At 38.8% G+C, this 12657-nt stretch overlaps 1 protein-coding gene across 1 annotated transcript; it reads right to left on the reverse strand.

The window, feature by feature from the left end:
- Positions 1-7097: 7097 nt before the first annotated feature.
- On the reverse strand, positions 7098-12656 carry sec22c (SEC22 homolog C, vesicle trafficking protein). Its single transcript, XM_035141962.2, has 7 exons — positions 12390-12656; positions 11276-11487; positions 10962-11125; positions 10643-10822; positions 10396-10514; positions 10003-10068; positions 7098-9903 (listed from the first exon to the last, which is right to left on the reverse strand). The coding sequence occupies exons 2-7, from the start codon at positions 11455-11457 to the stop codon at positions 9703-9705; spliced, it is 912 nt and encodes a 303-aa protein (XP_034997853.1). The 5' UTR covers positions 11458-11487; positions 12390-12656; the 3' UTR covers positions 7098-9702.
- Between the last annotated feature and the right edge of the window lies 1 nt (position 12657).

Below are 12657 nucleotides of genomic sequence, written 5' to 3' on the forward strand. Positions count from 1 at the left end.
GACAAACGCTTGACTTTCTCCTCCGGACAAAAACTGACAGGGAGGAGCTCTGATCTTTTCAGTTGTATATAACAGAAAAAAACATACCAAAAACAACCTTCACTCACATGCATGCTAACCAAAGGCTGGTAGCAAAGACTAAACACGTTTATATCCTTTAGAGTGAGAATTACCATTTATAGAACACAATGTATTTTCCACAGATAACTTCAAAAAGAAAAAGACAAAAATGTTAATTAGATGCTGCAAAGAGCTTTTGGTCACATCACATGATCTTCATCAACTGCAGATCCTGCTGTGTGATTGTTTTCTCAACACCGTTTGATTAACAATTTAATGAACGGCAGCCAATTAAGTTTTGATTTAATCATTTCCCCCAATAATTGATAAGGGGAAACCCGTCCATGCTTGTGTAAGATAATCCTGTGTTTTTCACACAAAGGAGAAATTTGCCAGGTACAAACGACCTGCTGAGTTCGCTTAGGTGCAGAGAAACTGCAGCAATTTGAGTTAATCCGTGTGTTGATCCGCGGGTTTATGGGTCTGCCTCTGATACAGCGGACCTCTGGCTGTGCTCCATGAAGACGACAGAACTCAGTGCACACACGCACACTCATGACTAATGCACACCACCACAGTTTATTAGAAAGCCATTCTTCTAACATACTTACTTACTTTAAGGAAAGGGGTCTGTCGCTGCCCACACACACTATAGAAGAAAGTGATCGCGCTTCACACTTTGATTCATGATTAACCAGGGTGTAAACGAGCTTAGGGGAAATGGGTCCACAGATTTTCACAATGACAGGATGCTTGATCTTACTTTTGACATAAATACATAATTTAGTTTAGGGAAAATATGACTCATGTGGTGTTTAAAGCGTGCCGCCTCGTCTGGCTGAAGCCACGGCATTGTATTTATGTGTCTGGGTTGGTGCGGCCGAGAGAGTTCTCACATGAGTTTGGGAAACGGGTGTTTATTATACAGGAGCAATCAGCTAAGTGAGTGTTTTCGAGCCCTGACATTTACATTGAAACCTCTAAAACCCTGTCACAGCATAGGTCGTACTATAGGTCATGCTGTGACTAAATCATGATGCATGTCAAGGACGGTTTGGACTCAGAATCTGTTGGGACCTTGTTTTGTATATTCAGATTTTTGGTTTTGTCTGTATTTAACCTTTGACTTCTTCATTTTCTGTTTTATTTTGATGTCACTTTACTTATCTGTGTCTCGATTCAGGCGCTGCATCGTTTGGAGGACACGGACGAAGGACAAATCTCTTTTGTCTCTTACTTGGTGGTTTTCTGTCATTGTCCTGTTTCTCACACCTGTCCTCTCGTGTCCCTGTCTCCCTTTGTGTATTTAGTCTCTGTGTCGGTCTGTCTGCTCAGCTCGGGTTCTGTTCAGGTGTGTTTCTGCTGCCTCGTGATGTTTTGGGGTTTTCGACCTTGGCTCCAGTTTCTAGTTACCCTGTGCTGCTGGACTCTGGATCCGGCCTGGATTTTGTGTTAAATTATTTGAAACGTCTTTGTGTCTGCACACGGATCCAGAAAAATAAACCATCACGTCACAATTACCAATTGTAAAATAAAAACACAATTCTCTGCTGTATTCAAACGTGATATCTAAGCATTGGGCGAACAATGGCAGAAAACATTTTATGGTTATTTTTAAGTGCACAGCATCATCCCGCAGTCAAATTAAAGTGATAGCATAACTGCAGCTACGCTCTGATACGTGCCATAAATCTACAATACCAATATTATGGTAGAAGATTTATATACGTGGCTTATTTAAATTATGTAATTGATGCAACTGATTCTATTGAACTTCTGTTAAAAGCCGGATTGAATCCTAAAATAATGATGCAAACAGACTTATGGAAATGGGCTCGACGTTGCTTTTCTCCTGATTAGCTCTGTAATGTCTGTGCGTGGCTTTGTAGGGAGCTCTTAAAGGAGCAGTTAGTGTCAGACTGATGACAGAGGCAATTTAGCATATCTCTGTGTTCTCTGAATTTCTTAAGAGAGGTCATGGATGAAAGGGAAACAAATAAATACATTTTTTAATTGTGTGTTTAATGGATGTATTGAGAACAGGCCTGTTTGTATACAGGCTAATGAAACAGCGGTAGCTCAACAGTGTCCTCTTTATGTGGATGGAATGACCTTCGAAGAACAACAGCCTATTGAACACAATGTGTTTTCTGTAGAAATCTGAAAAATAGAAAAAGAAAACAGTGTATCAGATGCTTTTGTTCAAATCAAATCATGATCTTAATAAGGTGAGGAATTTCAGCAGTGATGTTGTCCTGGAATTGCAGATCCTGTCGTGTGATTGTTTCCTTAACACCGTTTGACAGATCATTTAATGGAGGGAAACTAATTAAATGCATTGTGATTAAATGTTCCCTCTATTACAGTGAAAGCTCTGGAACATCAATGAAAGGGATTTTGTGATGGCATTGTTTGTCAACTATTCTTTCCACGGTCAAGAATGAAGTTTGAAACCCAACATTTGAGCCAATATGGAGAAGTTACTATGGCATGAGAATATAGAGCCAGATAGTCCCTGTGAATTCAAATCACTAAATTGCACACACTCCGCTAAATATGCTCGAATGACAAACTTTCTGCAAAGCAAGGGGTTGGCGGAGAGCTAAGCACAGACATAATTACAAGAGTAATTATGGACCCAAGCTTCAAACAATATTCAAATCCAAAGTTGTCCCCAATTTTATTCAAGATAACAGCACATTTTGTTTTAGTTGCCTTTTAAATACAACATATCAGCTTCACTTGTATCTTTGTCTGTCTCTGCCAAAATCTTCTGAGTAAAAATGACGAATGGATCCCAATTATTCAAAACTTTAATTCAGCAGGATTTAAACTTGAGTCCCGTCAGGTAGATGTTGAAGACAACAACTCCCATGATCTCACGCTGCTTCATTCATATTTTTGTTGTTGTTGTTCTTTTGATTGAGAGGCCAAAGTTACATATTGTATGTTCAAGTGTTGTTCAATAGGCTAATGCCTGCTAACATAGTCCAACTGTTAAAAGTGATAAAATGTAAATGTTTTTGTTTAAATGTTGTTATGTCCCTAAATGGTCAAAACTACACAAATGTTAAAGAACACAAGTACTGTTGTGGTGCAGTAGGAAACCGCTTGGAAGAGAGTAAATATTGGATTTGCATTCAGCTGGTGGACACAAACACAAGTGATTTCATTCTCTGTGCTTGATGAGTTTGTATAAATGTTAAACTGTCTCCACACAAAGTCGCAATAGTAACATAGTGTTGTGTTTACAGAGCTCGGTTCCACGTTTCTGTCAAAGTGACCCGCATCCTGCTGTTTGAAAACACATCATCAGTCCACTGACCTTTTACTCACATTTCTGTGCCGGCTGCAACTACAGCCGAGAGAGAAACTGTCTAGTTAATTATTTTCCACTTTTGATGTAGGAGACCTCCGCACAGCTACAGTCATGGCGGCCTGAAAGAGTGTCGAATGATGCGTTTGAAATGAATGTAATAGGCAGTGAACCTGTGACAAAGATTGGCTGCCAGAGTGACTCGCCTTGATTCAATCTACCACAGCTCAGAGGAATTTAATTCCTGGAGAGCACTCCGGAAAAAACTTTCTGCTGTCTCAGAAAATATCAGAGAAAAGGTTTGACCTCGGGACTAACGTTGTTTAGATTGGTTATTACTGCGGCCACTGTCAGTTTAGCCGTGGAACAGCAGCTTCAACCTTGTCAGTCATGGGTTCCAACCACAGACTGTATATTAAGATGGATGACACGACAGCTTTGAACTTTCAAGGAGTTTGTTGTTAAAATGCCTCCATACTGCTTCTGTGGTGTCATCCAAGTGTCGGTTGTATGCTTCTTCTGTCACACACTGCTGGAAGGGGCAATTTGGGGTTCAAACCAACAACTCTCTGCTTAGTGGACGACCCACTCCTCCACCTGAGCCACAACCATCACCCCCTTTATTTACGATTACTTTATATTCCAAGCTATGATACTTGTAAAAATATCATGTATCTTAAATAGGATAAGAATGATCAGCCAAAATTGAACAGATACTAAATAGTTGCTTAGAAAGTGCAGCAGACGGGTGTTAACGAGACGTGACACTCTTTAATGTGAAGAACAAACCTAAAGTCTGTATATTAATGAGTCAAGTTACTTCTCAATCTGTCCACGTACACAAGACGCACCCTGAGAATACTGATTCACTGCGGCCGCTTGTTAGAACATCATCACACAGACGCCTCTGCTGTTGACCTGCAGCTCAATTTTCTTTACTTTGCAATAGTAAATATAAAAGAAGCACAGGTCAGCTGCTGTCAAATGTTTGACTGATGCAGATTTTATGCCCGTCAGCGACTGTCAGTGTCAACAAACGGCCCGGAGACAGGAAATGTGTGTGTGTGTGTGCACCAACCATCACATTTGACGGATATTAAGAGACTTTCGATGATATCACTTCTACAGTACAACGGAGATGGAAACAGTCGCAAACGCTGGATTAAATCATCCATGAAAGTTGTTTGCTGCGTGTTCTATTATTACCCGGAACTGACAAAGGCAAACGTCCGTGAAAAACAACAGTGCTGCTGTTCTGTGAACATGCAGGAGCAGAGGCGGCTGCCAGACAGCGAGAGAAATGTGAGCCATAAACATTTGGGCAGGACCACCCATGCTGTAAAACCTATTTGTTGAGGGAGAGGGGGCAGCTTCTCAACCGCAGGAGCTTCTGCCAATTAGGATAAAACAAGGTTAATCCCTGCGAATGACAAAGTGAGGCCGACCCAGTCATTTAGGTGATGGTTGTTGTAGCAGGACTGATGGCACTGTGGATTTATAATGTCACTGTGAGCCCGGGGGGACGTTTCATTTGTTATGGGTTACAACCTCAAATATCCCTCTTTAATATACATGAAAGTGCTGACAAACACTTTGCGATGCTAACAACCCGACTGTGTCAATGTCTGTAAACTATTCAAAGCGGTGAAGAGACAGTGAGTCGGATATTCGTGGGAGTTGTTTCCAGATATTAAACAGAAGCTTTTTTTCGTGACTTCACAGCGACTGATAGCGGTTTTGGTCAAAGCTCATGAACCCCATTGCACGTCAGTGGATTAAAACTGGATTATCTCTTATCGAGACCCTTGCAGTGAGGCCTGGTTGAGTTGTGGCTAAGACACTAACAAAGGTCCTGGATAAACATCCCACATTCTAGTTTGCATCCTCTACCTTTAATTTATTATTACAGAAAAAGGTTTGACTAAAATCCCTGGGAAGATGGAAATACTCATGAAAGGCACTGCCAAATTAACTACATGCCCCTTTGTGATCTGACCATCATGGCATGTCACTATTGAAAAGCTTCCTCCTTTATTACCTTTGCCAAGGAGGTGATTCATCACTGTTTGTCTGTTTGTTGGTTAGCAGAATTACAGGGTAAAGTAGATCACAGATTTCATTAAAACTTGGTGGAAGGGTCGGGAAAGGGCCAATAAGTTTGAGCTCTGAGCTCCCTCCTGGTTATGTTTGTAAATTGTATCAATTTAATTTGATCTCCTTTTGAAATACAGGGCATGAAAAAGGGCTAGCAGGCTTTTGAAATGAATTGTACTCAATCTCACAAGGCTTCTCTATCCAACGTGAGTATTCTATGAAGGTTTGTCTTAAAATATCACCAGTATTTTAGAATAAATGTATTATTATTTATTAGGGTTGCAAAATTCCGGGAATATTCAAAGTTGGAAACTAACGGGAATTAACGGGAATTAACGGAAATAAACTGGAAATTGTGTGGGTAATTTATACTAACTGTATTTACCTTGTCATATACAGACATAAATATAAACATTTTATTTTGTCATAAGCTGATTTGAGCCCTGAGGAAACTTTGGGCACTTGACTATATGCTTCTGAATCTTTGTGGCATTCTTAACATAGGTCTTTGCACAGCATTTGCAAATGTACACAGCCTTTCCTTCTACATTGGCTGGGGTGAAATGTCTCCACACATGAGATAGTGCACGTGGCATTGTTCTGTAGAAGATGAGAAAAAAGCTTGTAAAAAACACTAATGCAATGCCAGAGATATAAATAGTTAGCTAAACAATATTTTACAATTGATGGATAAATGAATAGGAATAGGTTAGATGAACAGATGAACAATCCTCAATCAGCATGCTTATATATTTTCCCCAGTAATATCATCAAAACTTTCCTGACTAGTCCTTGGGCTAATGCAGTAGTGTGGCCTCAATAGCCCTGCTGTAGTGTGCAGGATACTGGGAATTATCTGTGCATGTGATGGAGAAATGCACAGTGCAGGGTTGAAATTCAACGTGCAGCGTGTGCTGCATTCCATACATCTTTAAAATAGAGTTTTGAATTATTTTTTCATTGCTCAGCGTTTAATTTGCGGTAAAAAAAAATTGTTTAAATTCCCCAAATTCCCCAGCTTAACTTCCCATGGAAAGTTTCAGGAAAGTTTCCAGAAATTTACTGGAAATTTTCCACCCCTTTGCAACCCTATTATTTATCTAAATTACTTACTGTTTAACACTTTAATGTGACTTATGGAAATCCAGGTTGAGGTTTCATTCTTTCACACTTAATAAAAACATTTAATATTCTGTAGTTTATTCCTTTTGGGGCCTAAAAAACTACTTATCAGGATGTTTTCTGTGAGGCTACGCAACACTGAGGTTTCATTTGCTAGTGATTAGTCATTAACTAATAAATGTTATCAACTTTAAAATCACATTACACTAACAGGACAAGTATTAAAATCTATTGTCAGCAAAATAAACGAAATTAATCAAGTTGACTAAGTAGTGAAAGAGCGCCATCTGCTGTAACAAATAAAATACAGCAGTGAATTGGTATGTTATTTCTTCCATTCTCTTTGTAATGCAGATTCAAGCATTAAAATTAAATCCAATCGATTAAATTAATAAAATCAATACAATTTAAAATAAATTAAATTAAGATTTTGCCAAATTATCAAGGCATCAGAATATTTCTTATGTTGATTTTGTTGTTTATACGCAAATAAAAGAGCAACACATGGAAATAAAGACACTGTTTATTAATGAAATGTCAGTTTTACCATTGCAGGAAAAAAACAAAGCCCCGTAAACACCAGTGTATTTGGCAGATACAATGAATGACAATATCCCCGTAAGTTCTCATCATTATAAACAGGCTGCAGACACAAACGCAGCTGCATCAACCTCGTGTGAGTCTAATTAAATATAAAAATCACGTTGCAGGGTTTTGTATTGAACAAGACAAAGTGTCCTGGAGACTGACACGTCGTCCTTCAGGTTTCCCCTCTGAACGTCAATGATTATCAAATTTACAAACTGTTTTCTGTCAAGACTTTTGATGATAATAAATAAAAGATGGCTGCCACATGTTTCACCTGAACGATACATTTATACTGTATGTTTAAATACCCACATATTAAACATTGGTATCCTTAATGCTCTTTTTGAGTATTAAAATATCCTCCACAACATTTGGTTCTTCTTGGATCTTTAAAACACTTAATTCTTACATTACATTCGGTCAACAGTGAAATTAAAGCGGTGTAAATATGCACTAATCTGAGTGGAAATGGTGAGTTTGTATCAAAAGTATTACATCACAGAAAAAAAACATGCAGCATCATAAGTACTTTGACTTGTTTACTGTGTTTAAAACATTTTAAAATCAGCAATCACAAAGTTTATGTCCACCCAGTCAGAGAAAACCATAGTTCTGGACTAAACTACAACCAAAACTTGCTTTTCTGATCAACTTGTACTTTATGGTAAAGGACTTTTGGCTGGTGGGACGAGATATAGGCCCGGTATTAACATCCGCTAAAGAAGATCCCATCACAAGTGCACTATGTTCGTCTGTTCACACCTGGCATTTTAAATGTGTCCTGAATATGTCTCCATGGTGACGACTTGTGATAGGATCGGACGTCCCCGCTCTAAATGCAAATAAACACATCATTTCTGTTCACAAGAACAAATGATGTTGAGTTTACAGACGTGTCCGCTGTCAACGTGTTTGTGTGTGTGGATCTAGAGACACATTGAGGATGCATGGTGCATGTTCACATCTGTACTTACTCAGAACAGACGTTAAAACCAGGAGTGAACAGGGTCATAAAATGTTTGTTGTCCCTCTCACTTTCCTGATAAAATGAGAGAACAATTCAATAAAAAGGCAAAGCTTCTAAAGTTCTACAGCAGCCACAAAACTATCACTATCAACTAACACTTGAATTCCCTTTGCCTAACTGCCACCAGTGCAGCATTTCAGCAATTAAAAACTGAATAACTAAGAAGATAAATACACAAAATTACCCTCAAGGAGACTTGTACATATTAAGCAGCGCTACAATGATGTATGTTGAAATATAAAAGTGGAATCATACGATTTCTATGTTTATAACAATTAAGGAGCAAACACAAAAAAACTCAATCACATAAACTGGAATCAGGTATTAAATATAATTTAGCTAAACCCAATATGGAATATATTCAACAATGACAAAAAAAAGGAACCGAATAGTGCAGACATTTTCAAATATTTACCCTTCGAATCAGTGCTTTCATATTTTTACCCGCAGTTTACATTTTAACAATGTAGGGATCAGTAGAATAAGATGAAAGTAAAACACTTACATTTGCTTTGACGGTACAAAAAAGTTTAAATTGGAGATTATGTGATAAAATCAAACAAAAGCTGTGTTGAATGTAGATTGTGAGTAAAAGATATGTCTCAGTACTGATATATTTTCTGTGAAGTCATTATGAATGGAGCCCTTACATTTGAGCTTGCTGAGCACTTGCCGGTGAATCTCTTTATCAGATGATGAAATTAAATAAATGAAAACAATCAATTATATTCGCATTGTCACACTGTATAAGGCAGAAACAACCTATTGTTAAACAATTACATCTTTGAATTTGGGCCATTTTTGTGGCAAATAATTAAAAACAAATAAAACTGCTGCATTTACTTTACATAGATTTCTCTCATTTTTAATCAAACTAGTTTAATAGTTTAAATATCTCACTGCCACCAAAACCCAATGGAGTATTTAATTATCTTTCCAATTGCCTATTATTCAAGTACAACTAAATCAAATGTCTGTTACAATCAAGAACCACCACCGAGCATTGTAAACTGATTATTGCAAAGATAATCAATGACCTGTGGTTGCAGAAATAATACTGAGCGCTTCATTTTAAAATCCCAAGTATAACCAGCTTCAACAACACTGTAGTTTCTATGAGAAAAACTTTGGTCAACATCTAAAAAAAGCTAACACCTGCATCCCCTTCACAAACATTTAGAACAGGACGGGTGTGACGGAGATTGATCAACATTTTCATCTCCTTCTTCCTTCATTTTACAGATTTAGTTTAAGGTTAACCACATATTTGTAGGAATCCAGAAAAAATAACTGCATACAGTGTATGTTTGGTGCAGTCTAGGAAAACAGTTCACACAAAGTGCAAGTACACAAGTCATTGTCTATGACGACACAAAGTTTGTGAATGTTTTTGTTAAAGGGCAGGGCATCACCATAACTCGTATGGATCAACACATCGTCTTCCATGTTATTCTCACCTGTGCTGGATGAGGTGCAACACTGTATCCTGAGCTCCTCACACCCCGCAGTCATTGGTTCTGTCCTGGACTTTGCGGGTGAGGCTGAGGACGGTGGAGAGCGAGGCCACTGAAATGTGAAAGATCATCTGCCATATGTTCCTCAGGCCAAGCAGGTACAAGTTGCATAGGACGACCACGCTCAACAGAGTGAAGGACAACAGTTTCTTCAGGGATGAATGGAACAGGTAGAGGTGGCACTGTGGACACAGGGAGTTCGTTCACAAGGATTGCAAGGACACAGTGTAATGTTGGTTAGGAAAAAGTATTTTAAATGTTTTGAAAATGTGAAGATTTACCTGAGACACACAGCAGACAAACGCCAGAAGAAATGCCACAACATTCCATATACCTTCATAGTCGTCCTAGGTGAAGGAAAAACACTAAAATTAAACCAAGTGCTGATTTGTCATGAAGGTAAACATCTGCTTAACCTCATATGTATGAGAAATGTTATAATAATAAACTAATTCACATCATCCGTGTCACAATACGTCCTAATCTGTGCAGTTTTGTGCAAACCATCACTTTAATTTCTTCTATGCGAGCACCTTTTCCTTTCTACAGCAAAATGCTAACACAGCAACCAACATCTGTGATTTACGACGGCTTATGCATGAATGAAATCGTACAAATAAAATATAATCAACCTGATGCAAATTCATTCAGCAGTAATCTATCTTGATTATTACCTGGAACGTGTACTCTATGAGGTGCACACCACGAATTACGTTCAACGACGCACACACAATGTTCAGGACCAGAGAAAGGATTCCCGGCGCCGTCACTGGTTGAAGTCTCACATTCGGACCTGTTTTGTAAAAGAAAGTGAATAGTGTCAAATAACAAAACGTGAATATGTTTTTACTAATAAAACATGTTACAGTGCTGCTATAGACTGTGAGACTTTTACCGTATTGCTAATTTTAAAAGTCTTACCAGATCCAGGACCTTGCTCCATATGCCCATTTGCGATGCCGTTGGTGAGCTCCACCTCATCCAAGTTAATTACTTGTAGTGGATGGATCCTCAAATCCTCCTGGACTTCTGCCAGCGTCACCTCGAGGGCCGGACCACCACTCTGGTTGTACTGCTGCTTCAGCTTCTGAATGGTGCTGTCTATGGATTGGCAGCAGGGACAACATATGTTTTAACCAACTTATTTCATTAGAATTTAAAGAAAACAACACATCATATTTAAATTCAGAGCAAAATTCCATGCAATCAACAGTATGAAACAGTGTCTCTTCCTACTCACCAAATTCCAAAAATGGATATGGCCTGGCTGCCAAGGTAACAACGGTGCTACTGAAACATGCTGTGAACTCCCAGCGCAGATCTTCCAGGAAGCAGAAGGCCTTAGCAACAGGGAGGCTGCAGTGGCACACAGTCATGTAGGATACACCCTCTGAAGAGATGAAGCTGAACAGTTGAGAGGAGAGAAGGTGTTTAGTAAACAAACAGCCTGACTCAGCGTGGCATGGATGCCCCTGCAATGAAATGGACATTCTGCCTGTCTTCGGGTTTAAGATGGACAGTATATATCAGTGTCTTTGATTTCTCAGTCCTTACAATATGTTGAGCTCCTGGCCCTTGACGGAGCCTCTGTCAGGGAAGCGTCCCAGCACTTTGCTGATGGTCCTGAGCTGCTGCTTCCTCTCCTGGAGCTCTTGGTTGTGTTCAAAGTCTGTGGAGGCTGACAGGGGGAGTCCATCCCTGACCCGAACCACGAAGGCGAACAGGATCAGAGACATGATCCTCTGGGTCCATGAAGAACACACTGCCTGCATGGGATGAAGATCAGATAATAAGGATTACCATATAAAACAATAGTTTTCTTGAATATTTGATTCATGTTTGTCCATAAATGTCTATAACATAGTGAAACATGCCCATAACTACTCCCTAAAGCCAAATCAACATCTTCAAATGTCTTGTTTTATCTTAACAGCTGTCTGTGAGCCAAAGAGTTCAAATTCACTGTCCCAAAAGACAGAAGAAGAGCAAAAAAAGCTCTTTGTCTTTCATAAATAAGTTTTGATTGATTAAATAATGAATTAATCATCAGCAAGTTGCATATGCACCCAACCTGGGACGACATAGCTTCTTCTACTTTATATTTACAATTATTTGAAAGCACTATACACATATAAAATATTATTATTATTATTACTACTATTATTGTTACATACATACAATAAATATATACTTGCCAATTTATTAGGTACACGTGATTAGAACTATTACAGTGTAATAGAGCAGCCCTGAAACACAACCTGCCTTCATTGAGGATACAACTGGAAACTCAAGTTGTTCAAGACGAGTTCTGTTTGAACTTTATGAGTCTTGTCGTGTTGTTCCACTACGTTGCGTTATTCTGTGACAGATTATTCATTTTGTATTAGATCTAGATATCGGAACTAAATACCACAAACACATACGGATTAACTACTAATTACAAATTCAGCAGAACCGAGAGGTAAATCAACAGCTTCCTTCACGGAGAGAAGTGTTGGTAACACAGCTGTTTTGGATCAAACTACTTTTAACATGACATAAGTGTATAATTCTAACTGCGCAGGTTTAAAAACAACGTTGCCTGAGGTTTAAATCCCACCTGGACATGTGTAATATGACAGCGAGAGTTAAATAATATCATAAAAAGTCATTCTGTGTTACACCTTACCTCATTATCATGGCTTTCATGCTGCACCTTGTTCCTTAGCTACTGTAGCTTAGCTAACTAGCATCATATCAAACAAATACGCCGGCAGCAGGAAGTTAGTCCCAACTTCAAACCTATACTTTATATTAACTGCGATTTAATACCGAGCCACCGAATAACCGGGTGTTGAATTTACGTAACAAATTCCGGTAAAAATAAATAGCAAACGAGCAAACGAGCTAACGCGCTATTTGCTTCCTGGTCACAACAAACGACAACAAATCCTCTA

This window comes from Hippoglossus stenolepis, chromosome 19 (assembly GCF_022539355.2).
Source record: "Hippoglossus stenolepis isolate QCI-W04-F060 chromosome 19, HSTE1.2, whole genome shotgun sequence".
Classification (NCBI taxonomy): Eukaryota; Metazoa; Chordata; class Actinopteri; order Pleuronectiformes; family Pleuronectidae; genus Hippoglossus; species Hippoglossus stenolepis.